This window comes from Anastrepha ludens, chromosome 2 (genome assembly GCF_028408465.1).
Source record: "Anastrepha ludens isolate Willacy chromosome 2, idAnaLude1.1, whole genome shotgun sequence".
Classification (NCBI taxonomy): Eukaryota; Metazoa; Arthropoda; class Insecta; order Diptera; family Tephritidae; genus Anastrepha; species Anastrepha ludens.
In genome coordinates this window covers 54781996-54806748 of record NC_071498.1, presented here as the reverse complement: position 1 = coordinate 54806748, position 24753 = coordinate 54781996, and the positions used below count along the sequence as shown (strand labels likewise).

Below are 24753 nucleotides of genomic sequence, written 5' to 3'. Positions count from 1 at the left end.
CATATTGTGTAAGCGATGACAAGCGAAACGTGATAATCGCAAATAATATGTGGCAATAAAATCGCAAATAAGGAAAATAAAATATTAATTTATACAATACAATCGCTTTGTGCTTTAGTTGCATCTACGACTATGTAGCGATGGCGATAGCAATTCGTATAGCCATTTGAGCTATCAGCGGTTTTTTAAATGGGCGCGCACATTTTTCTCCAAACTACGCCTTTTCAGTTTTATTTTTAACCCATTTACTGTAAATTGTCTATAGAAGTGTGTATTTGTTGTGCCGGCACTTCTCCATAAGTAGTCAGCTACTTGTCATGCCAAAGACTTAAGGCACAAACCTGAGCAAGTGCAGGGAGTTACTGATGACAAGTCATTAACGTGACATAAGTGTAAAAAAACATCGTAAAATACTACCTAATAGTGAAGCTAATCCCGAGATCCCGTCATACTAGGTATTTTTTAAGTATCTCGGTATGATTTATTAGTTTTTTTTTCAATTTAAGTGTGGAGTAGAGATTTATACAATAATAAAATTTGTTTGAAAGAAGATTATCATTAATAAAAATTAGAGAATTTCCCTACTGCTTTACTTCCAAAATACTTTACTATTTTACATACATATTTGACATTTAGCGAAACATAAAATTTCGTTTTCTTTGACTCAGATTAATGCTTTTACCCAAAGAAAAAGTTTAGAGACTTTTCTATCTGATCGATGCTCTTAAACTTAAATGTAAGTACAATACGATTTGAAAAATGTATTGATCTTGGAACTACATAGTTTCCGCAAAGCCTATTTGCTTTTAACTAAAAAAAAAAGTTTATATTCCAGCACCATATGAATATTTTAAGCCTTCTATATCTTAGTAAAATTAAAAGGCTTGAGGGGGTATTCTAGTCTAGAAATTTGAAAAAATCGAAATTTTTTTTTCAACATTCAATAGTTTAAGTATTCAAAAATATCTCCCTAAAAGGATTTTTCAAAATTCAAATTATTTTCGAAGTTACAACTATTTTAGTGACGCGACAGCTAGACTGGTTTGAGCGGACGGCTGTAACAATAGGCAGGTAACGTAAAACTTTAAATGTGTTTTTCTCGAAACTACTTCTTTCGATACGGTCGGCACGATATCTCAAGTTCTAATCAACCGATTTGCCTACAGTTTATCATGAATATTCTTTAAATATGTCTCTATCGCATGACGTACGAAAAACTGGAAATTTCAATTTTTTAATATGTGTAAACAATTCGAGAAAGCTTAAAAATAAGGGAAATATCGACCTCAAGTTTTGAGTAGCCGCCATTTTATGAAAAAAAAATGTTTCCCCTTTTTTTCTGCGATATACGATAATGACATTGATATTAATTAATAACTTGTCATCTTTTTTTTCAGATGACCACAAGGGTAAAAACCGTGACGACGAGGACACTGCCATTTGTTTTCCCCGTCCACTTCAAGGACGCATAATTCCATGAAAATTTATTTATGTTTTTAAATTCATTTTATGTGCTCTTAATATATAAATAAATAAATGATAAAAAAATGGATAGTAAACATATCAATAGCTTTTTTTTTATTCACCGTCAAAAAATGCTCGAAGTTCGGACCTCTAGAACCCCCTTAAAGAAATTTGGCCAAATTTGAGAAAGTTATATCTCTGATGAACCCCAAAAGTTCGGGATGACATTAAAAATCTAAAGTATTACTAAAATTTTGGGATTGCATTAAAAATCAATAGACTTTTATAACTTTCTCCGGATTTAAGAGTGCTATAACCCGGGATCAATCCCAGATTTACATGATTATATTAAAAATCAAAAGTATTACTGATATTTCAGCGGATTTGCGAATATTATAAGCCAGGATGAGTCCCGGAATTTCAGGACTGCGTTAAAAATCAAAAGTCTTACTGAAATTTCACCAACATTAAGAACTTTACAGCCCGGGATAAGTCCCGGAGACTCGGGATTTTTCGAAATTTCGGAATTGTATTAAAAATAAAAAATCCTACTGAAATTTTACCGACTTTAAGATTTCTATCACACTGGGATTGCATTAAAAATCAACTTTCTATAACTTTCTCTGGGGATCAATCACGGTTTTACGGGATTATATTAAAAAATAAAAGTCTTAGTAAAATTTTAATATACCGACTTTAAGAAATTTATAACTCGGAATAAATCCTGGAATTTCGGGATGGCATTAAAAATCAAAAGATTTATCAAAATTTTATCGAGTTTTCAAGAGAGTTATAACCCGGAATCAATCTCAGATTTATGGGATTATATTAAAAATAAAAAGTATTGTATTACTGAAATTTTATCGACTTTAAGAAGCTCGTAACCGGGGATAAATCCCGGAACTACAGGGTTGCATTAAAAAAATCCCGAAATTCTGGCATCGACAATCAATAAACCGCTACTAATATTGACTTTGTATCAAGGAGCTCTCTAGCTTTTATGCATGAGCAGGTAAGCAAGGTACTCGATTACTTAGTAAAAGTTAGCACAAAATTGCTTATTCGCCACTTGCCGTGCAAGGCAAATATTTTTATGCATTACAGGTTTTAATTTTGTTAATTATTTTATTGTTTTTGTCATAAAACACTATTGTATTGTAAGTAGTAAAGCAGTTTTAAATTTGTATTCACGTAAACAACTAAATGGGGCACAATCAACTGCTTCAGCAGCAACTATAACTGCCAGAAAATTGATGCAAACATATTTACATATACGTGACCTATTATCCCACCTCTATATGACTTGATTTATCACCAAAACTCATTGATATGTAGCGGAAATTATTTGTGCATTGTCTTATACAAGCAGACTGAAAATCTTAGCTTAACAGAAAAATTAGTTTGACAAGTGCACGGTAGTGCCGTCTGCAGGTTTTAAAAAAGGTCTATTGTTGATTGTGACTGGGATCAAGGTAGTGAGAAAGGGCTCAAGGATTCAGATCGATGAGTTCCAGATCGAACGACTGTTGTTGTTTTGGATGCTGTTTAGGACCGCTTTTCTTAAAAACACCTTCACTGATGCATTCTCGAACGACATTGTAAAGCTGTTTGCTTGCTTGTATGTAGCCTATTAATTCCGAGGCAGCTCAAAGAATTTATTTAATTAAAGTTTTACCTGATTTCAGTCCCAACAGCGATGACATTTGATCAGAATTTAATAGAACGGCTGCAGAATTGTGGAACGAAAAGTATAGCTTTTCGATAGGTTAGTCAACCAGCTCAACTATAGGTTAGTCAATGAGGCCTTTGACAGCAAATGATAATCAGCCCTATCATGCAATTTATCATAGACTGTTTTTCGTAGAAACTAAGAAATTATAATCATACAATTCAAATAGCTCCAAACATACATGAGAAATTCATAGAGTAACATACAACGAAGACACTCGTAACGTCAAATCTCAGAGTTTCGAACAATTTTTCTACTACGACGTTAGACTAACGGACAAAAATTACAACTAAAAATCAAAGAGGATTTAAGGGGGTATTCTGGTCTAGACGCTTTCATTATAGGTATTTTTAAAACTAAGATAAAAAAAATAAAAAACATTTTTACTATCCATTTTTTTATGGTTTTATTAATATTGTAAAAGTATAAAAAAAATAAATAAAAAAAAAAATAAAATAAATCGTGGAATTACTGGCCGGCGGAGTGGGGACTATATAAAAAACGGTGCTCCATAGTTGACATGATTCCAACACTTAATTTAAAACAAACAAATTAAAAAAATTCTTCATTAGTTACGATGTCGGTATCGGATTACGCCAAATCAAAGAGAAAAAAATTCACAAAATGGTGTCAACTTGAAAGAAAAAATTTTTTTACTCTCTTTTTTACCTTTTCCAATTTTTTTAAAAATACTTCAAACTTATATTTTTTCAAACCAGAGGCAGGCGCGATAGACAGATGTATAATAAAAAAATCGTATCACACTTCGAAGTAGAACTTGAAATATCATGACGACCATCTCAAAACAAGTATGTAGTCTTGAGAAAATCGCGTTTGAAGTTTGAGCAATAATTCCAATAGAATAACTGAGATCATAATATTTACTACTCACTCACTCTGGATATGTATATATATATTTCCAGGTATATATTATATAAGTATAAAGTATATATATGTATATGTATAGAATAAATAAATGTTGTGTGGGATACAAAAGATTTTCTGGAAAGAACGAGTCCTCAAGTCGTCCGGTAACATCTGCCGTTCATTGTGCGATTCGCTCCACTTGGCCGGCTTAGATGTCACGTCACAAAATCCGCTGTATCTCCGAAAATAATTCGAATTTTGAAAAGTTGAAGGTCTGAACTTTAAAAATATGCAAAAAAAAAAATCGAAAGGAAACAAAAAAAAAGCTGTAAAATGTAAGTCCTATATTAACTAAACTATGAATAAAAAGAAATATGTGAAGTATATGTACTTTTATGTGGAATTCCTTCTTGATTTGCCGTTTTTCATTGGCACTGATGTCGAGATTTACCCACGGAGGACACAATCGTGTTTTTAATGACGCCAATACATCTTTTAGTACATAGCTAAATGTCCACTGGCCCATTAGCACGTCGAAATCTTTACTAATTCAGTGTTAATAGCCTCCCTCCGCAAGAAACCGTAAAACAGGGGATGGTCGGAGAACTAGAGTTGTGGACGAAGACCTCGCTGTGCTTACGCTGGCTTCAATAAAACTCAAAACGTATGTAAATGCAGCTTTATTTAAGCGGTAATTTTTGATAAACCTATTTTAAACCGTATTTAAGTAAACTGTTTCTTAAACAAAAAGGCAATCATTTACATTGGTTCGTGCATATCGAGAGGGTTGCTTGCATCTCTCAATATTTTTCACTCAATTTTGATACTCCGTTTGCTTCTCTCACTTTCTTCCTCTAATAATACAACCGCACATATCAACGAATAGATTTCAGCTCACTTGATAAAAAACTTAAAGATTATTTGCTGAATTGTCTTGTTTACGTTGAAGTGAGCTGTTGTCGAAATATCAAAATTCGACATCTGAGTTTGGCAGCACTTTTTTCGTGTTCACATGCAACCCACGATAACAATTTGTTTGTATTCGTAGTAGACATTCGTGTTCGAAGGTTTTCTACGACGATTTCTATGATAGAGCTGAATCTTTCCCCACGCCTCGATGAACTATGGCAGTAAATGCAAAAAAAAAAAGCAATACGGCCAAAACTTCATCAAAAGTATGCTACGTATGCACTTGATAGCTGCTTTAGACTATTTCTCAACTTGTGAATACATACACGAAATTCTTTTGAATGTAGAAATTGCGCGCCACTGCGAAGAAAAAAGTTATAAAGTATCAAAGAAATCTATCTTCAACTTCAAACTTACACTTCTTTATAATAAAATTTAACATATGATACCATAAAACTGCATACCAAACATCCATCGAATTAGAAACCGTGGATTTGAGAGGGAAAGATTAAGGTATTTTTTCCCAACTTTGAATAAAATTTTAAAACTAAATTGATATGGTTTTTATTAGACAAAGAGCTATACTTTTCTACAAAAATAATAAGTACTCAAAAAAATAATCAAATAGTAATATGTTTCGTAGTTTGAAGCTGTTCGGTTAATCAAATTCTACTTACAGTAAATTTTGAAGTCTTCCATATGGTTCCACGTAAAAAAAAAAATATATATGCATACGATTTGTCTGCCGTTGATTGATAGATAGGGTTAGATATTGATAATATTCATAGTGATATTGACGATAGTGATAGTGATAGTTCTATACGACCTAGCGATGATGAAAGCGAAATTGACTATGGAGAAGAAATTATACCTCAATGGACTGAAGTCGGCATTCCACCTACTATAGAACCGTTTTCGAATCAAACGGAGTTAAATATTTTTCCACAGAACGGCGTTGAAGGATCACTGGATGTGTTTCTTCAAGATAATTTCTACGAAATGATGGTAACAGAAACTAACCGATATCACCGTCGAAAAATACCTTAAAAAGAAGAAAGCGATAAAATGGGCGGATCTCACTATTAGTGAAATCAGGAACTTTTTAGGACTACTAATTCTCATATAATAAAAACATTTTTCTAATAGCAGTCGCCCCTCGGCAGGCAATGGCAAACCTCCGAGTGTATTTCTGCCATGAAAAAGCTCCTCATAAAAATATCTGCCGTTCGGAGTCGGCTTAAAACTGTAGGTCCCTCCATTTGTGGAACAACATCAAGACGTACACCACAAATAGGAGGAGGAGCTCGGCCAAACACCCAAAAAGGGTGTACGCGCCAATTATATATATATATATTATATAATCCTATTGCGCCACCGTAGTCGAATGGGTTGGTGCGTGACTACCATTCGGAGTTCACAGAGAGAACGTCGGTTCGAATCTAGTTGAAACACCAAAATGGCTCTCTGTTACTTTTACCTATTCGGAAAATTGCATTTGGCCATGACAGGAAAACGTTTGGCGTCCGTAGGGGTCATCTAAAAGGCTCGTACCGACATCCTGAAGGACATTCCCGTGAATTACCTGAAACACTCTTTCGAGAAACTTTTATCTCGGGAAAAACAGTGTATGGATGCCGCAGGGGACTATTTTGAATAAATAAACTCTAAGTTATCGGAACAGAGATCCTGTCCTTTCTATTTTAGGTCAGTTTCTTTTGTTTTTTTTTGACTTCACCTTTTCTGTCCCAGTTCTTGAACCACTGTATGTCCTACTATATGTCTAGAGTGTCCTGAAGTAGTACTGAACTTTATTCACCAACTTATTATCTCAAATATAGTTCAACAATGAATAGTCACTAAGTTTTGATTATTTTTATTGCTATGTTTTTTACAGTATTTTTTCTTTGTTGCTTTTTTGTTTTAAATTATTACAAGCACGACTTCTGCACATGTACATATGTCGATATAAATTATTTCAGCTATTCCCAGTACAATGTTCACATACTATAATTACCCTGACTTTGCAAAATTAAAACTTGTTCGCACGCCTACCGTTTAATCTAAACCTATTAGCAATCCAAAGTTCACAAGCGTCGATAAGAAATCTTCAATTGAATCTCATTAATTATGACAGTTCCCAGCAAACATTCACAATCAGAGTCATGCAGCCATAGTCAAAGATATTTACAAAAAGCTGAAATCGTCACAATGTTTACTAGATACCTTTGTTTGTTGTTGTTAAACAAGTTTATTAAAATACTTTATTGTTATTAAAATCTTCAGAGTATGCAAAGGTAAATAGTGCGAATTCAAAGAAAATAACGACATATTGCGCATTAAAGCAATCGCTTGAATTTATGCTTCCAGTCGTCTAAAATAAGTACACAATATTAAAAAAGTTATTTGGTTGTGAAATTAAATGCTATTTTATATTAATATTTTCTAAAAATATTTATTAGTATTCCATTTCATTGTTTTCGGCATCGATTACTGTTCCCAGTCTGGAAAAAATAAAGTAAATCAATTTGTGTAGCAATGGAATTGTCAGCCTACTCCAAATTTTCGATTGTGACATATCTTTTTCTCTTCTTATTGATTGTCCTTATTTGTTTGACAAAAAACCAAATATTTTCAATAATGTTTAGATCTGGATTTTGAGATGGCCAAAGTAAAACAGTTTGATTTACTTCACTCAAAAATTTTGTAGATAACCAACCATTGGGCTGTCGTTGTTTGAAAAAAGGTTGCTCGCTGATGTGAATGCATGATTATTAAGAATGCCAATGTATCCGGCTGGGTTTAGAGTACAGTCAATGGGCACAAAGTCTCCATGCTCGTAGAAGGACATTGGTTTTTTATGAAAGGCAAGGCGGTAGGATTTGTTCGCTGGACTTATATCGATCACCTTACGTACAACAAAAGCTTTGATTTTTGTGCTTTTTAATCTGCCCCGTACTGTTGCTTCACTTACTGCTTTTCCAATCAATCATACGCAGTTTGCTGCGAGGACAAATAACATTTTTAACAACAAAAAACAAAGGCAAATTGTGACAATTTCAGTTTTGTGTAAGTGCTTTTAACTATGGGTGTAAATGCGTCATAATAAGCTCGTTTGAAAATCTGCAGTGATGGTGCTTCGCTTCTTTAAAAATGCGAGTGAAAATATAAGTCATATTTGGCTATTATTGGTTTCGTAAACGACTGATTTCGGATCAAGACTCTTTTCAGTCCAATAAGTCTGAATCCGAATCCTTTATGAATTTAAATGACAAATGCCATACAATATTTCGTCTTCTTTAAAATACCTTTACTGCCTCGCGCGTTGCGCTTATTTCACATCAAAATTCTGCCTTGCAAATTCTGAGAAACGTACGGATAATGAGAAGAAGTGCGCACCTCAGAAGGTTAAGTACTACAACTTACAGCCAGTGGCTTATTGACAAATTTATTTGTATCTTATTCAATTTTAGTAATGAAATCATGAAAATTTTGTGAACAATATAAATTCAACTTCCAAACTTTATATAAATAAAAAAAAAAAAAATCAACGAGTTTCAAGGATGTCAAGGATGCCGTTTTATAGCGACAGTAATCGAAGTTTTGTCGGTAAAAGATGGACCGCAGACAACAAATACCGGTTTTAGCTGAGTATCAGCGCACTTAGGCAATTAGGCAATCAGGGCAATTATTTATTGAAAAAAAAAGTGTTACATTCCTAACTCAAATATCAAGACAATAAGAGTAACTGCGAACGCATTAGTGGCAACTAGCACTTCAACCTGCCTTTCTTGTTCTTCTCCTTAAAAATTCCATTATTTGTCATTCAATGTTGTCATCGAAAATTTTTCTAATCTGCTTAAATTAATGAGAATTAAGTCTAGTTGGGGGCTCTCGCCTAGAGTTGTATTTTGGCTCTATAATATCATAATAAAGCCAATCCTGTTATGTGGAGTCGTTCTCTGGTGGAACTCACTGGAGAGGACGACATCAGTTTAAAAGCTAGAGAGAGTACAGAGGTCTGCACTCATTGGAATCAGTGGGGCGCTTCGAACTACTCCTACCCTGGCGCTTAATGTAATTTTAAATATGGTACCTATAGACATCGCAGGCAGAATTGCCGCTGCACGTACCGCAATCAGACTGAGGAGCTTGGGCTATAAGCTCAATCTCACATATGGGCACTCAAGCATCCTCAGAGACTTTGAGTTCGTCCCCTCGTCAGATCAGTGTGTGCTCACACTTAGTCCAATCGAAACTTTCTCCACCCACGTTCCACCAAGGGAGGAGTGGACTGGGGGCAACACTTGGGGACAGGGCCTAGTTAACCTATTCACGGATGGCTCGAAGCTGGACGGTAGGGTTGGAGGAGGAGTATTCTGCAAAGAGCTCCCCATCAAACTCAAATTCAGGCTAGCGGATCACTGCAGTGTGTTCCAAGCAGAGGTGGCCGCAATTTAAGAAACAGCTGACTGGCTACTTACTTACGTAATAACTGTTAAGAAGGTAAATATTTACTCCGATAGCCAAGCGGCAATTAGGGCCCTAGGCTCTATGATGGTGCATTCGAAACTGGTCAGGGAATGCCTGGTCTCCCTCTCGAATGCATCATAATTCTTCGATATAAAGATAATTTGGGTACCTGGTCACAGTGACATTACTGGAAACAGCGAAGCCGACGAGCTTGCCAGATAAGGAACTGTGAGGTAGAGTGCCCGCGAAAGGAGAGGATCGGGATCCCCTTTACAACCTGCACTCTACTCCTGGAAGGATGGGCTTTGCACCAACTCAGCGAGCGCTGGATAAGTACACAAACGTGTAAGGTGGCGAAGTCCTTCTGCCCACGTTTGGATAGGAGGCATTCGAAGGATATTCTGAGGATGACGAAATCTCATCTCTCAAATTTCGTGGGCATCCTCACGGGGCACTGTCCGCGGGATATACATGCCGTGAGACTCGGAATTACTTCAAGTCCTTTTTGCGTCAACTGTATGGAGGATGAGGTGGAATCATCTCAGCACCTGCTCCTCAGCTGGCCAGCTCTCGCGGGAATACGATTCAAGCACCTTGGTTCTCACTTCTTTTCTGCGCCTGCTGATATGGCAAGTATTGAAAACTAAAATCTGATGAGCTTCATCGGGAGCATAAAGAGGTTAACACAACCGCTGACTAGTCACCGTTCGTAGTCGACAAACACTCAACCTTCCCCATTCCTTTCCCCTTCGTCCTCTTTTTCCCTTCACCTTTTTCCCCCCTTTTGCAATGGTATCACAAAGGATGAACCAAACTTCTTCGTCCAAGTTGGCCCACCACTCATTGAAAACATATCATACATACATTTTTCTCAAACTAAATTTTAATAAATACAAAATTTTAATGCTAGGAGTATTAATTATAATTAATTATAATTATTCGTGGAAAGTATAGGAAATGGATAATATAGAATTATGCCTCAAAAGAACTTAGGCTGTTTAGAATTTCTTTCACATTTCTTTCGGAACTGACCACGAAAAGAATATTATTGTGTAAAATTTAGCAAGGCCAAGGATTCAACCCGGACCGTCACGCCGACAATGATGATGATGAATTTAGGACTTCTCCTCGAAAGTTATGGAAAATTATAAGAAGAACGCATGAAACCTGACTAAATAAAATGTCCATTTTAAATTGCATTGCACAAGAAACTTCTTTTTTAACAAGATTTGAGAATATATGAATTCTGATTTGGTAAAATTAAGTTAAGAGTATTAACGAATATGAAAATTCAAATCAATTCAAAGTAACTGTTTAAGCTACAAATTGATACTTGTGATCTGTTGATGAATTTCTGGTTGTCCCATTTAAATGGCGTGGAGGCACCAACAATATTCATTATATTTTCTGAAAGCACTTGTTTGGAATAACTATATCTGGAATCAAATTGAAAAAGTTAATGAAAAATTGAAAAAAGGGGTTATGCTAATAGCTCACAAACTGAATAAAAGGTCTATTTTTGAGCTGTGTATTGATATGAGTTACTTACATCCGGGTAAGTGTCACTTCGAACTGGAAAGTCTTACATATTCACAAACTCTCTAAGCCAGATGTAAGCTTGAGTTTAATTTGGGAGTAAATCAGTGAATCGATTTCGAAATGTTCAAGCACTCAATTAGCTGACGTCGCTTCAAAAACGATAATCACTTAGCTTCAATTCTGGCATCAATTGGATCTCGCAGGTACTCGTGTGCAAGCCAAGTTGTTTGCTATAAAATTGATGAGCCTAATCGTTAGCCGTGAACAGTGAACCTTTTCAATTTCACATTTTGTTGCAACTTGGCAATTTTATAGTATATTGGCAGGGGAGGGGGTGATATTTGGGTTGTTTGCAAACGCTTTTGCAAATTGAACTTTTTTTTTTTTCAGATTATTATTTATCAATTTTTTATGGATCTTTAACTCGAGATTTACCGATCATAGATAAAAATTTTGTAGAATTGTAGGGAACGAATTAAAGTTTTGGATGGATTAGGCACGTATTGCGCATGCCGAAAGAGCGAAATGCTAGGAAAGCTTTTATTCTAATACCCACTGGAGGAAGAAAAAGAGAGCGCCCACGAAAGAAATGGTTTGGTGACGTCGAATCAGATCTTATGGAAATGAACGTACACGAATGAAGAAATGAAGCCATGAATAGAATAAAGTGGAGAAAAATTGTTGATGAAGCTATAGTCCACTACGGACTGTGAAACGAAAAAGAAGAAGAATTAAAGTTTAACAATATCTGTTTTGAAAATGGCGGAACTTATTTTTATTACAAATATTCAAATAATATTTTTTCGTTCGGTTGTTTTACCCGAAGTGAATAAACAAAATTTATAAAGCAATTTTTTTTAAGCTGGCAGATGTTTTAAGAAATGCTTAAAGTAAAACAAAGTGAGTTTGGATTTTCTCAAGAAATTAATTTTTTTTAATTTTTGACTATATGGCTCATGTGGTAGTGCACGCAGGCTACTCAAACTTTTTCACAAAATACTATCGCGAAAAACTCACTTTGAAATGATAATTTGTTGTTTTAGTGTATAAATTCAAATGAAATAAATGTTTTTTTCATTTGTCGTTATTACCCGTTTCGACACCACCTAAAAATTGTATCACTTTATTTTATTTTTTCCAGTATCTAGACATAGTCCAAGTGTCTTTAACTAAAGCAGAAATTACGCGGTTTCAAAAATACCAAATCATGTCATTAAAAACTGTTACAAAATCTGAAATAATGAAGATAAGCTAACGTCTAATGTAGAAGGGGCACAGATTCAATTGCCCATTTAATTCATCCAATTTTGTTTTCGAATAATTTTTTTACAAAATGAAAATAAAATATGATTTTTAGTGACGGAAATCTTTATTTTCACCTTTACACGCTGCATTGCTTGTCTGCTTGTACAAGGTGGGGCAAAAGTAACCTTGCGATGTTTTTTGGCTATAATTAAAAAAAAAATGAAAAACTTTGATTCTTCTTGTGGATTATTTTTATTTGGTATTTTAGTTCTTTTTACATCAAGTCGAGAATATGATGTCATGTAAATGGCCGCCGCCACAGTTGATTGCCATTTGAGCCCTTTTTATGGCATTTTCCATCACTTTGACCAAAACTTCCGGCGATAGGTCCTCACATTCTTGACGGATATTGTCTTTAAGAGCTGCAAGAGTCTGAGGTTTGTTGACATAAACCCGCGGCTTCAAAAAGTCCCACAAAAAGAAGTCTGGAGCGGTCAAATCAGGCGATCTTGCTGGCCAGGGCAAATCGCCAAAACAGGAGTTTAGGCGCCCGGGAAATGTATCCTTCAGCATATCGGTTGTGGCACGTGCAGTGTGTGCCGTTGCACCGTCCTGTTGGAACCACATGCTTTCCAATCCCCTTCGAAGAAAAAAGGTCCGATGACTCCTCCAGCGAAAACAGCACACCATACAGTGACTCTGAGCGGGTGTAATGGCTCTTCGTGGGTTACACGCGGATTTTCAGTGCCCCAGAAGCGTAAATTTTGCTTATTTACGTACCCGCTAAGATGGAAATGGGCCTCATCACTCATGATTATTTTTGATGAAAAATCATCTTCCTCTTGGTGGTGATTAAGGATGGCTTGAGCGTATGTTAGACGCGATTGGCGGTCAGCACCTAACAGCTGATGCACCGTCTGGACTTTGTACGGAAATATCTTCAAACCTTGTACCAAAATTCGCTGTAAAGACCGTCGACTGATACCCATTTGCGTGGCACGTCGTCTGGTCGATGTCGACGGCGCTTCCATGACATCCTCGGCTACAGGAGCAAAATTCTCTGCAGAACGGCTACTCCGGGGTATGCCACGCCTGGCAGCATCTCTTGTTGTGCCAGTAACTTCGAGGCGAGCGGCTAAACGTCGCAGTGTTTCACCAGTAGGCATTGGACGGCGAGGAAATCTGCGACGAAATTCACGTTGTGCCAAAGTCACCGACCGATTATTGGTCAAATAAATAGTCAGCAATATTCCGCGTTCTGGAGCAGTGTAGCGTAACATTGTTTATTAACGTGTATTTCCCATGTGTTTACTACACAAACGTCAAAACAGAACTGACATTAGGGGCCAATCGCAAAATGTATAGCATTTTCTGATAGGAGGATTACTTTAGCGCCACCTGTTAGTATATACTGCGGCTGTCTAGTTCACGAGACCAAGAGGTCATTTGCAAATTTGATCAATATTCTGATAGGGTGATTAATTTTGTGCCACCTTGTATTTGTTGGGGTCTATTTGAAGTCATATGCGAACAATTTCGATACTACTATTCGTTGTTGTTGTAGTATCAGCTTACATTGTCAGTGCAATGTAGATTACCGGTCGTCTTCGTCTAACTCATCTAACGGTAGGCCAAGGAGACTTACTGTTTCGACAGGTTATCTCCAGCGGGGAGGAGTGCTAGATGTGTGGATTTGATGGGGCATGAGAAAAGGTGGGGGGTGAATTCACATGCTGGACACATGTTTACTATGTCGGGGCCAATTCTGGATAAGTAGGAGTTTAATCTGCTCAGAACCTGTACCCAGAACGAAATTGTGCTAAGGTTACTCGGGTCTCTAAGGGCAGCTGGAGCTCTTTATTTCCTATGGGTGGTGGTTGGACTTCGATTACGGCATTCGAGGGTCGGGAGCTTATGAAGGTGGTAAGTTTCTCCCGATGAATGCGGTTAATTGTCTGTCTAATCACTGTCCAGTCCAGTCGATTTGTTTTCCTGGATCTCGTTAGAGTACTTGAAGAGGTGTCTCCTGACGTGCTTGGGAGGTAGCTCTGGTTCAAGCGGGTGTTTACATGGGGGCAACCAGCGGTAGCACCCTAGTAGAAACTGTTTGCTGTGCAGTTTGTTGTGCTCCTTCAGAGGTAGCATCTGTGCCTCATTATGTAGGTGTTGTAGAGGATTGTGTATGACTAATTCTAGGCGCAGCGTAATTTAGAACCGACAGCTCAGTTCCTTTGAATGGTCCCAGGAATATTTCTGTGTCTTTGCCTCAAGTACTGTCGACTAGCGATTTGCCTTGTTGCGGTTTTGGACTTTAGTGGCAATTGCAGTTGTGTGCGCAGAGAAGGAGAGCAAATTATTGAAAGGTACTCCCAGGTGGGGTTTTTACAGTCGGTATTGGTGTGTCATTGACTTTAACCTTGAGTTGTAGTTTGACCTCTTTTGTCCAGGTGGTAAAGAGGGTCGCCTTTATATGCTAGAGTTTTTGGTCTCGAACTATTACTGACGAGTGCCGACCAATCAAATAATTTACGGACCACCTCTTCAGCCCTGCCGGGAGTGTCGACTGCATAATGTCATTCAGTAGCGTAGAGTGGCTGACTGTGTCGAATGTCTTCTTTGCTACTGTTCATTTCTACACCTCATAAAAACACTTTTTAAGAATAAATAATGCTTTATTGTTTTATAGATATGTGCATGTATGTATGTAGGAATGACTGGCGCTCACTTTTTCGAAATGCAAAAAATTATATAATAAAACGGTGATAACATGCAATTTATCTTTCAAATAAATTGCCTTAAATATCTAAATTCATATAATGAAATGTTGAACCAATAAACAACTCTATTGGTTTACTGGCCGTTTTTTTTTTCTGTATGAAAGTTCATATATTTAATGCATGCCAGTAAGTGGCTTATTTAATTACTTAATCGCTAGTTACATATATTGTAACAGTCATAACTTTAATTAAAAATTCTGTACAATCACAGCAGGTATTCGCATGATTCGCTTTGAAAAATCAAGTAAATTTCATTTGACAGCCAATTTGCATTCCTAGTGCACTTGGCATGACTAATCGAGTTCGGTTTATCTGGGTACCACTTCACTTAAGTATTGAAAAAAAAGAAGTAGAATTAGTTGAAAACTATATTGCTAACAAACTCGCAAACCCTGGATCCTTATAAAGTAGGTTCTGCGGTTTTGGCAAGACCCGCACCCTGACAAACGAAGAAAGAAAAGCTCACAGGGATACTCACTGGGACAATCTACAAAATTTGAAGTACTTCAATGTCCTACAATGTCCTACTTGTATAAAGGAAAACTTTGTAAGAATGTCATGAATTCTTATTTTAGAACAACATTAGGATTTTCACGACAATTCTGATGAGCCATTTCGGGACCTGACTATTTATTCAATGTAAAATACGCAGAACAAAGAACGAAACTGCAATGCTCATATTGAAGCATTACAATTATGAACAAACACAATTTTTGTAGCGTCAAACAAAAAAAAAGAAAGAAACAAACACCAAACTCAAAAATTTTCGCATTTTGAGTAAGAAAAAGCACAAAATTTACTGCCAAGAGCAAAACATCGGCAACACTGTACAACTAGGCTAGGGTGACGTCGCGCAGTCTCTGATGAGCGCAATCTTGTTTCTATGATTCTTGCATGTATCTATGGTTGTCAAAAAAAGATGATTTTAACCGAGCGCAAGGAGAGAGCGTAAAAACAACAAGTTTACTCTTTTACTCTGTGAAAAGAGGAAAGCGAAGTAGTGTTGGCTGTGACCAGGGTAGACTAAAACATATATTTAATATGATGTACAAAACTAGCGCGTACACCCTTTTTGGGGTGTTTGGTCGAGCACCTCCTCCTATTTGTGGCGTGCGTCTTGATGTTGTCCCACAAATGAAGGGACCTACAGTTTCAAGTCGACTCCGAAGGGCAGATATTTTTTATGAGGAGCTTTTTTATGGCAGAAATAAACTCGGAGGTTTGCCATTGCCTGCCGAGGGACGACTGCTATTAGAAAAAACTTTTTTTTCTCCATTTTAGTCTTTCACCGAGATTCAAACCTACGTTCTCTCTCTGAATTCCGAATGGTAGTCACGCACCAACCCATTCGGCATACACGGGAATACACTCTAACAAATGCGAATACATAAAATTGACTAGGATTAATGTGTTTTGAATTTCCCAAAATGAGAAAACGTATTCAATAGTCACAAATATAAAAATCCAAAATTACGAAAGACATTTCCACGCCATTTACATCAAAGAAAAATTATAAAAAAGTAATATAATTTGACTAAACTATGTTGAATTTTTAAATTTTTTGCAATTTAAATTCAGTCTCATAAGAGAACTTCCGGTTAGTTTTTTGTCTTTAATTTATTTGTCAGTACTAAACCTAGGAAACTTAAGATTACATTGCGATACTTAATGAGACTTGGTAGTGCATGACCAGTGTGGGCGAGGCATATAAATAAATTTTTTTATGAATTTGGCTGATAGTTTAATGTTAATAAAGTTTTTACTATTCGTAATCATCAGTCATAGCATTGCAGTTCGTTGAGAGCCTTAGCTTCCTCCACAATTCTTCTCCTTGCATCTCGATCCGTAGCCAGACTACGATATTTGATCACCCCTATGCTTCTGAGGTCGTCGTCAACATCGTCTAACCACCATTTCTGCGGCCGTCCTCTTCGTTTTTCACCAAGTATGCGCGCATGAAGAACTTTGCGAGCTATTCTTTCATCTTGCATTCTGCAAACGTGCCCTAGCCATCAGATGCGCTGCGATTTGGCAAACCTCACAACGTTTTCGCCTGGTAGGAATTCCTCTACCTCGCTGTTATATCTGATGCGATATATCCCATGTTCTTTTCGTACTTTCACTTTCAATGTCTACGTTTCGCATCCGTACGTTCCCACGGGTGGAATCCGTGTTGTATATAGATACTTTGATTTTCGTTTTCCTACTCAAAAGCTTGCTTTTTAATACATAGTTTAATGTTGGCAAAATATGTTCTGAACACGGTCTTGGATAGCAATCCTTCTATCCTCTGTTCTACTGAGAAGCAGTCCGAGGTATTTAATTTCATTCACGCTTTCAAATTCGTGATCGTCAATTCGAAGATCTGGCACTTTTCTTAACGTGTTAAGCCTTGCGAGGTACTTCGTTTTGTTTTCGTTGATCTTTCAACCGTAAAATTTTGCTTTTGATCGGTGTACTTGAAATACTTCTCTGAGAACATTTATATTTCTGGCGACCAGGTTATCAGCAAAGCCACATATTTGCGAACCATTGTTGAATATAGTGTCTGATGGATCAACCTTCTCAATTATGTGGTGCATGATCAGATTAAGCATGAGCGTAAATAGCGCATCTCTCTGCAATTACTCCTGATTCAACTTTGAATCGAATGCTTTGCCTTAAAAAAGCGCTTTCGAATAGGTCTCAGCGAGGGTTAGACTTACTAGCAAAGCTAATTTTTTCGGTATACCGTGCATGCGTAGGGCGTATTCAATTTCACCTCTTTCAGTACTATCGAATACTTTCAAAAAATCAATAAAGAAGCTGATAAAGATAGGTTGATTTTATACTAATAAAACTTTTCAAATATTTGGCAAACTACAAAGCTTTGGTCGGTCGTCGACCTTCCATTGCTAAAACCACATTGATACTCGCCTAATATTTGGTCGGCGTAATCATTCAACCTATGGTGTAAAACGTTCGTGAAAATTTTATACGCTGTACTCAACAACGAAATTCCGCGATAATTGTTACAGTCGCGTCAGTCACATTTTTGTAGATTGGTACAATTATGCTGATCTGCCATTCTTTGGGTATACTCTCAGATTTCCATACATGTTTTATATTACATAACAAGGCGTTCTGCAGTTCCGTTGATCTATTTTTGATGAGCTCGACAGTTATGCTATCTTCCCCACCATTTTTTCTTTGCCATTTTTTAGCAAATTTCATCAATTGTGCGTGGTTCGATCAAAATTTGTGCCGATTGAATTGCGTTAGATTGAGTGCTGTTGCTATTGATGTCATCGTTTTTAATATTTAGAAGGTCTTGAAAGTAGTTTTTCCATCTTGAGAGAACTTTTCCATCTTCTGAAATAAGGTTACTCTGCGCATCCTAACATTTGTTTAGTCTTGGAATGTGTTCTGATCTTTTGTGCTGTATTTTAAAGTAAAATATTCTCGCGTTACCGGGGCCACTTATATCTATTTGCTGTATTTGTTTTTTAATTGACTCTCTCTTCTTCTTTTGGTTAAGCTTTTTTGCTATATTTCTTTTTTTGTGGTATTCCATCTTGTGTTTGTGGTCCTGTGTTACGTGACATTATCCCTACCCTAGCAATGTTTTTGTGCGATTGCTTCTCCACATTCCTCAACATTTTTAATATTTTTTTTACATATGTAAGTTTTGTTTTCAGCTCGATTTTGGTAAACGCGATAACTGCCCAAGCGATTTTAGCTGGGCTGCTGGAACTGCTCAACGTCATTTTGCACAGTCGTATTAGTTTTACGACGATACCAAATTCAGACATCGCGGCATATAGGTAACTAATTTTTGTACTGTTGTATGCGGATTTCAACAACGAAAATATGGTGCATGTCGATTCTTCTTTCATGCGTTTTTTCCAAGACTCGAGGTATTGCAAATATCTGGTCTAGAATTTTCCAGGCTTAAAGCCGCATTGAGTTCACTGAATTGGTTTATGCCGAGCATCAGTCTCGATAGAACCATATAATTAGTAATCATTATTAATTTCATCAAGTTAATAAAAATCGACGACATTTGATTGCAACAAGACGGCGCAATTTGCCATGCAGCGCGCTAAACAATCGATTTATTGCAATATTCAAGTCACCACTGATGCCATACGGACAAATTTATTGGAATCATGTAAATAATAGCCACGGCGCACATACGAGGGGGGCCTTTTATATTTCGGGATTTGGCAAGGTGTTGCAATCTGGCAACTGATAGCTGTATCGCAAAGTTTGACATTTTTTGGCTTTTACGTACCCAGAACGTTTTGAAATACCAGTGCTATTTGTGTTGTTTACAGTAACTTAAAAGATTCATCTCGGTCCAAAGTGGAATTAAATCGTGAACATTTTCGTGCTACTATTTTTTACAACTTTCGACGGGGATTAACTCAGCAACATTGCATGGATGAACTTAATTCATTTTTTGGCGATGAAGCTCCACCAAGGACCAGTGTTTATCGATGGTATGGTGAATTCAATCGTGGTCGTAGTTCACTCCAAGACGAATTTCGTGAAGGTCGTCCAAAATCAGTTGTTGTTCCGAAAACCATTGATGCTGTGCGCGAACTGATATTGCAAGATCGTCATGTGACCTATCGTGAGATTGAGACAATCTTAGGCATTAGTGGGACCAGCATACATTCAATATTGCATAAACATTTGACTGTCAAAAAAATTTGTTCGCGTTGGATCCCACACAATTTGTAAATCGCTCAAAAAAAGGCTCGTGTCGATTGGTCGAAGGAAATGCTCAAAAAATACGATCGCGGGTCTTCGAAACACGTCTATGACATCGTGACAGGTGATGGATCATGGATTTACGCGTATGAGCCCGAAAGTAAACAGCAGTCGACTGTATGGGTGTTTCAAGATGAGCCAAATCCAATAAAAGTTGTTCGCGCACGAAGCACTTCCAAGCAAATGGTCGCCTGTTTTTTCGGAAAAACTGGACATGTCGCAACCGTACCACTAGAACAACGCAGTGCAGTAAATTCTGAGTGGTACACAACCGTTTGTTTGCCAGTTGTATTCCAAAAAATTAGGAAAACCAATCGCCAAAGACGGATCACTCTTCACCAGGACAATGCGAGCTCTCACACATCTCGAACATCGAATTAATGGGTCATCCGCCGTGTAGTCCTGACTTGGCACCGAATGACTTCTTTTTATTCCCGTACGTAAAAAACAAACTGAGAGGTCAATGTTTTTCGACACCTGAAGAAGCGGTTGCGGCATTCAGAATGCATGTTTTGGAGGTACCTCATTCAAGAGTGGCAAAAGTGCGTCGACAATTGGTTCAAACGCATGCAAAAGTGTATAGATCTTCATGGAGAATATTTTGAAAAACAATAAAGTGATTTTCGATGATTAAAATTTGTTTTTGTTCTCTAATCCCGACATATTAAAGACACCCCTCGTATGCCCTATATCAAATTAAAAAAAAAGATGCCATGAAATGTTCTAAAAATTTTAACAAAAAAAAAATCAGCCCAAAAATGTTCGGGTTTGTGTGATCATTTACAGTTCTCAAGCTCTTCAAAAGAACACTGGTGGCCCCAGCGCAACAACCGCATACATATGTACATGTATTTTTGTTTTTGTGAACTAAATGTAAACATTTTCATGAGAATTTCAACAAACAAGCAAAGCAACAGCAAAGAAGGAGATCACTTTCACAATCAAAACACAAAATCGCTAAATCAGCTGTTCTGTTGCCACGATCTTGAATTAATTCGCCCGTATGTTGATAATACAAACGTCAAGATTCAATGTAGACGGCATCTTTGTTATTAGTGAATTTAGCGAAATCAGCAGTTTTGAATGAGTTCAGCACAGAAAATAAGCAAGCCGCTGCGTGAAAAGTTACTCGTGTGTGAATCAATCAAAGTATATTTTAAATTTTAAATTAAATTAATTTAAATTAAACAAAATAATAAAAATGAGGTGACGTGTGTTAAATTGTGAAAACACGAATGATAATAAAGCCACCAAATGCAGTTGGCTTTCTTTGGCTTCTATTGACTTTGACTTATTCTTCCTCTTCTTTTCGCTTGTTCTATTTGTGCGCTGACGTCTCGTCTCAGGGATAGCGAAATCTTGTATTGTATTAGTTTTGACGTACACGACAAAAATTTGGGAATTTTCCGCACAGCGCCTTTAGTAAGGTAACCTTTTTTAGAATGAACGTTTTTACCAGCTTTTTCATTACTTTTGGTTCGCTGGCATTAGTAAGTATAAAATACCTTTATCAATACCCACATCCAGTATTATGCTAGTTCATCAATATGGCAACGTTGCTCACTTGTTGAATCACAAAACGCGGTAAAAAGCAATAAGAAATGTTATTGATAAACGTAAAGTATTACACAAGCAAAGTACAAAAAACAATGTCAATGTACGACAGGTGGGCCCTATAAATATACGCATACATATACGCATACGCGTACATATACATATGTAGATGTAGAAATTTGCCTGCGTTTATTTACTAGGCAATAGGAAATTAATGAAAGCGAAACGCCATCGAACAAATTGTACATATATTTAAACATAAAATATCTACAAATATCAGCATTTGCATGCACATTAGGGTGAGCTAATCTCCGTACAAAAAAAAGTCGGTACAGATTTGTTAATGGAATTAATAAAAATATATATATTTTTTTGGAACTTTGACAAAATATTTCAAGAAATACTAAGATTAATGTGAGATTAATGCGCCCACCGTAGCTGAATGGCTGTAACTACCATTTGGAAATTTAGAGAAAATGTAGATTCTAATCTCTGTGTTAAGAAAACAGTTTTTCAAATAGGGGTCGCCTCTCGGCAGGCAATGGCAAGCCTCCGAGTGTATTTCTGCCATGAAAAAAATCCTCATAAAAATATCTGTCGTTCGAAGCCGCCTTGAAACTGTAGGTCCCTCCATTTGCGGACTAACATCAAGGCGCACGCCACAAATAAGAGGAGGGGCTCGGCCAAAAACACAAAATAAGAGAGTACGCGCCAATTTAATATATGTACCCAGACATCTTATTAATTTGCCCCCGTTCATAAAAATTTTTTAACATTACTAATATCATCTAAGGTCATTTTATGAAGCAAATATTTTTAAAAACTGAATTTCTTTGAAAATAAACCTCGATTTTTGAAGGTATTTTCAAATCGATTCAGCTCATGTATATCTTAATAATTTTCTAAAATATTTTGGCCGAAGTGTTATAATACTTAGTCGTGCCATAAATTCTGTGACAAATTTTACAATGCATACGGCAAGAACAAATTAATAATAACTCAGAACTTAAGAAAACTTAATACTTCTAGAGTATTTGTTTCCCGCACGATCATTCGTTTCTCCCGAATGTCTGAAATGACAAACAGAAAAATAAGTGGCCATCTTTGCGAGATTCGGAACAGTGCAGCCATAAATGCCGATCGAGAAAGGATTCTCAGAAATCCCCTTAGAAAGCAGAAAATCATGCCTAGCGAAATGAATGTATCGACCAGATCCATGTCAAGACTAATTAGAGATGACCTCCACATGCAAGTTTTCCGTCGCTCAATTGGTCATCGTTTGGCAATGCGCTTGAAGGAAATTAGACTCGACAGATGCAAGCACCTTCTTCATTGGCACGCGATCAACGACCATGAAAATATTCTTTTCACAGATGAAAAAATGTTCACTGACGAAGAAGATTTTAATGAGCAAAACGACAAAATCTGTGCTAAAATTTCTAGAGACGCAAAAAATGTTATTTCAAGTGTTCAGCGTGGCCACCTTCCAGCCTCCATAACGGTTTGGTAGGGGGTGTCTGGTAAAGGCGTTACATCTCTTCATTTCTGCAAAAAAGATGTTCAGACCGAGGCAAGCGGTGTACCAAGAGGATGTCTTAGAAGGCGTGGTGAAGTAGTGGAGGAGTACTCTCTTCAATGGAGAGCGTTGGATCTTCCAGCAAGATTCCGCTCCTGCCCATAAGGCAAGAACGATCCAGCAGTAGCTGAAAAACAATATTCCTGTGTTCATAGCCGCAGAAGAATAGTCGACGGGAAGTCCAGATCGGACTTATATAGATTAAGAAAAACATGTATGTATATAGTTTAACCCTAGAACACACACCCGGGTTCAAATGTATCCACTTTCAACTTTGAAGTGTTGTAACTTTTGAACCGCTATACCTCTATACCGCTAACTTCGGATCTAGGAAGACTATTTAGTTTTGAGCTCAAATTCAAAATTTGAACCAGATCGGACTATTGGTTCAGGAGCTACAGCCTTCCAAACACATTATATACGTAAACACACACCCGGGATACGTTTGTACCCCAATAGTAAAAATCCTCATAATAATAAAAAAAAAAACATTTTTTATAATAGGTCTATTTATAAGTTCGTGCGGTTTTACAACAGATGGCGTAACTTGATTATTATTCCATCGATCCACATTTCCAAACATTCATTGGAGAGCTACTGTCGTAAGGCACAAACGTCAGTATAAGTTTTTTATTTGAAGCGTAAACAACAATATTTTTACCACACTTGAAAATGTCGAATTTCGTGCCAAATAATGTGTTTTTGCGGGGAATTCTTCTTCATTATTTTAATATGAAGAAAAAAGCAGCCGAAAGTCATCGTATCTTGGTGGAAGTTTATGGTGAGCATGCTCTATCTGAGCGAACGTGCCAGAAGTGGTTTGCACGCTTTAAAAGTGGTGATTTTGGCTTGGAAGACGAAGAACGCGAGGGTGCGCCGCCAAAGTTCATGGATACCGAATTGGAGGAATTGCTCGATCAAGATCCGGCTCAAACGCAAGAAGAGGTTGCAAAAACTTTGGGAGTTGATCAATCAACCATTTCCAAACGTTTAAAAGCCATGGGAATGATCCGAAAGGTAGGCCATTGGGTGCCGTATGAATTGAAGCCAAGAGACGTTGAACGCCGTTTTATGGCATGCGAACAACTGCTTCAACGGCACAAAAGAAAGGGTTTTTTGCATCGAATTGTGACTGGCGATGAAAAGTGGGTCCATTACGACAATCCAAAACGTCGGGCAACGTATGGATACCCTGGCCATGCTTCAACATCGACGTCGGCGCAGAATATTCATGGCCTGAAGGTTATGCTGTGTATCTGGTGGGACCAGCTGGGTGTTGTGTATTATGAGCTACTGAAACCGAATGAAACGATTACGGGGGATGTCTACCGACGACAATTGATACGTTTGAGCCGAGCACTGCGAGAAAAACGGCCGCAATACGCCGATAGACACGACAAAGTTATTTTGCAACATGACAATGCTCGGCCACATGTTGCACAAGTGGTCAAAACATACTTAGAAACGCTCAAATGGGATGTCCTACCCCACCCGCCGTATAGTCCAGACCTTGCGCCATCCGATTACTATCTCTTCCGATCGATGCAACATGGCCTGGCTGACCAGCACTTCCGTAATTACGATGAAGTCAAAAAATGGATCGATTCGTGGATTGCGGCAAAACCGACCGAATTTTTCACAAAGGGAATCCGTGAATTGCCAGAAAGATGGGAAAAAGTAATATAGTAGTAAGCGATGGACAATATTTTGAATATTAAATTTGTAACCATTTTACGTCAATAAAGTTTCAAATTTCGAAAAAAAAACCGCACGAACCTATTCATAGTCCTATTATTATTTTTTTATTTGAAAAATTAAAAATATTCATTTCACACATTATATTATTGACTTTTATTATAAAAATTATA

At 37.1% G+C, this 24753-nt stretch overlaps 1 protein-coding gene across 3 annotated transcripts in view; it reads right to left on the bottom strand.

The window, feature by feature from the left end:
- The window catches only part of LOC128871362 (esterase B1), a 43961-nt gene that overhangs the window by 8864 nt on the left and 10344 nt on the right, over window positions 1-24753 (bottom strand). The window contains exon 1 of one of the 3 annotated variants that reach the window (XM_054113334.1): window positions 2-75. The exons of the other annotated variants lie outside the window; for them this stretch is intronic. Within the exon in view, the coding sequence (XP_053969309.1) occupies window positions 2-3 (2 nt within the window). The 5' untranslated portion in view covers window positions 4-75. Of the gene's footprint in view, window position 1; window positions 76-24753 lie in introns of those variants that run through there. 3 annotated transcript variants of the gene reach the window in all.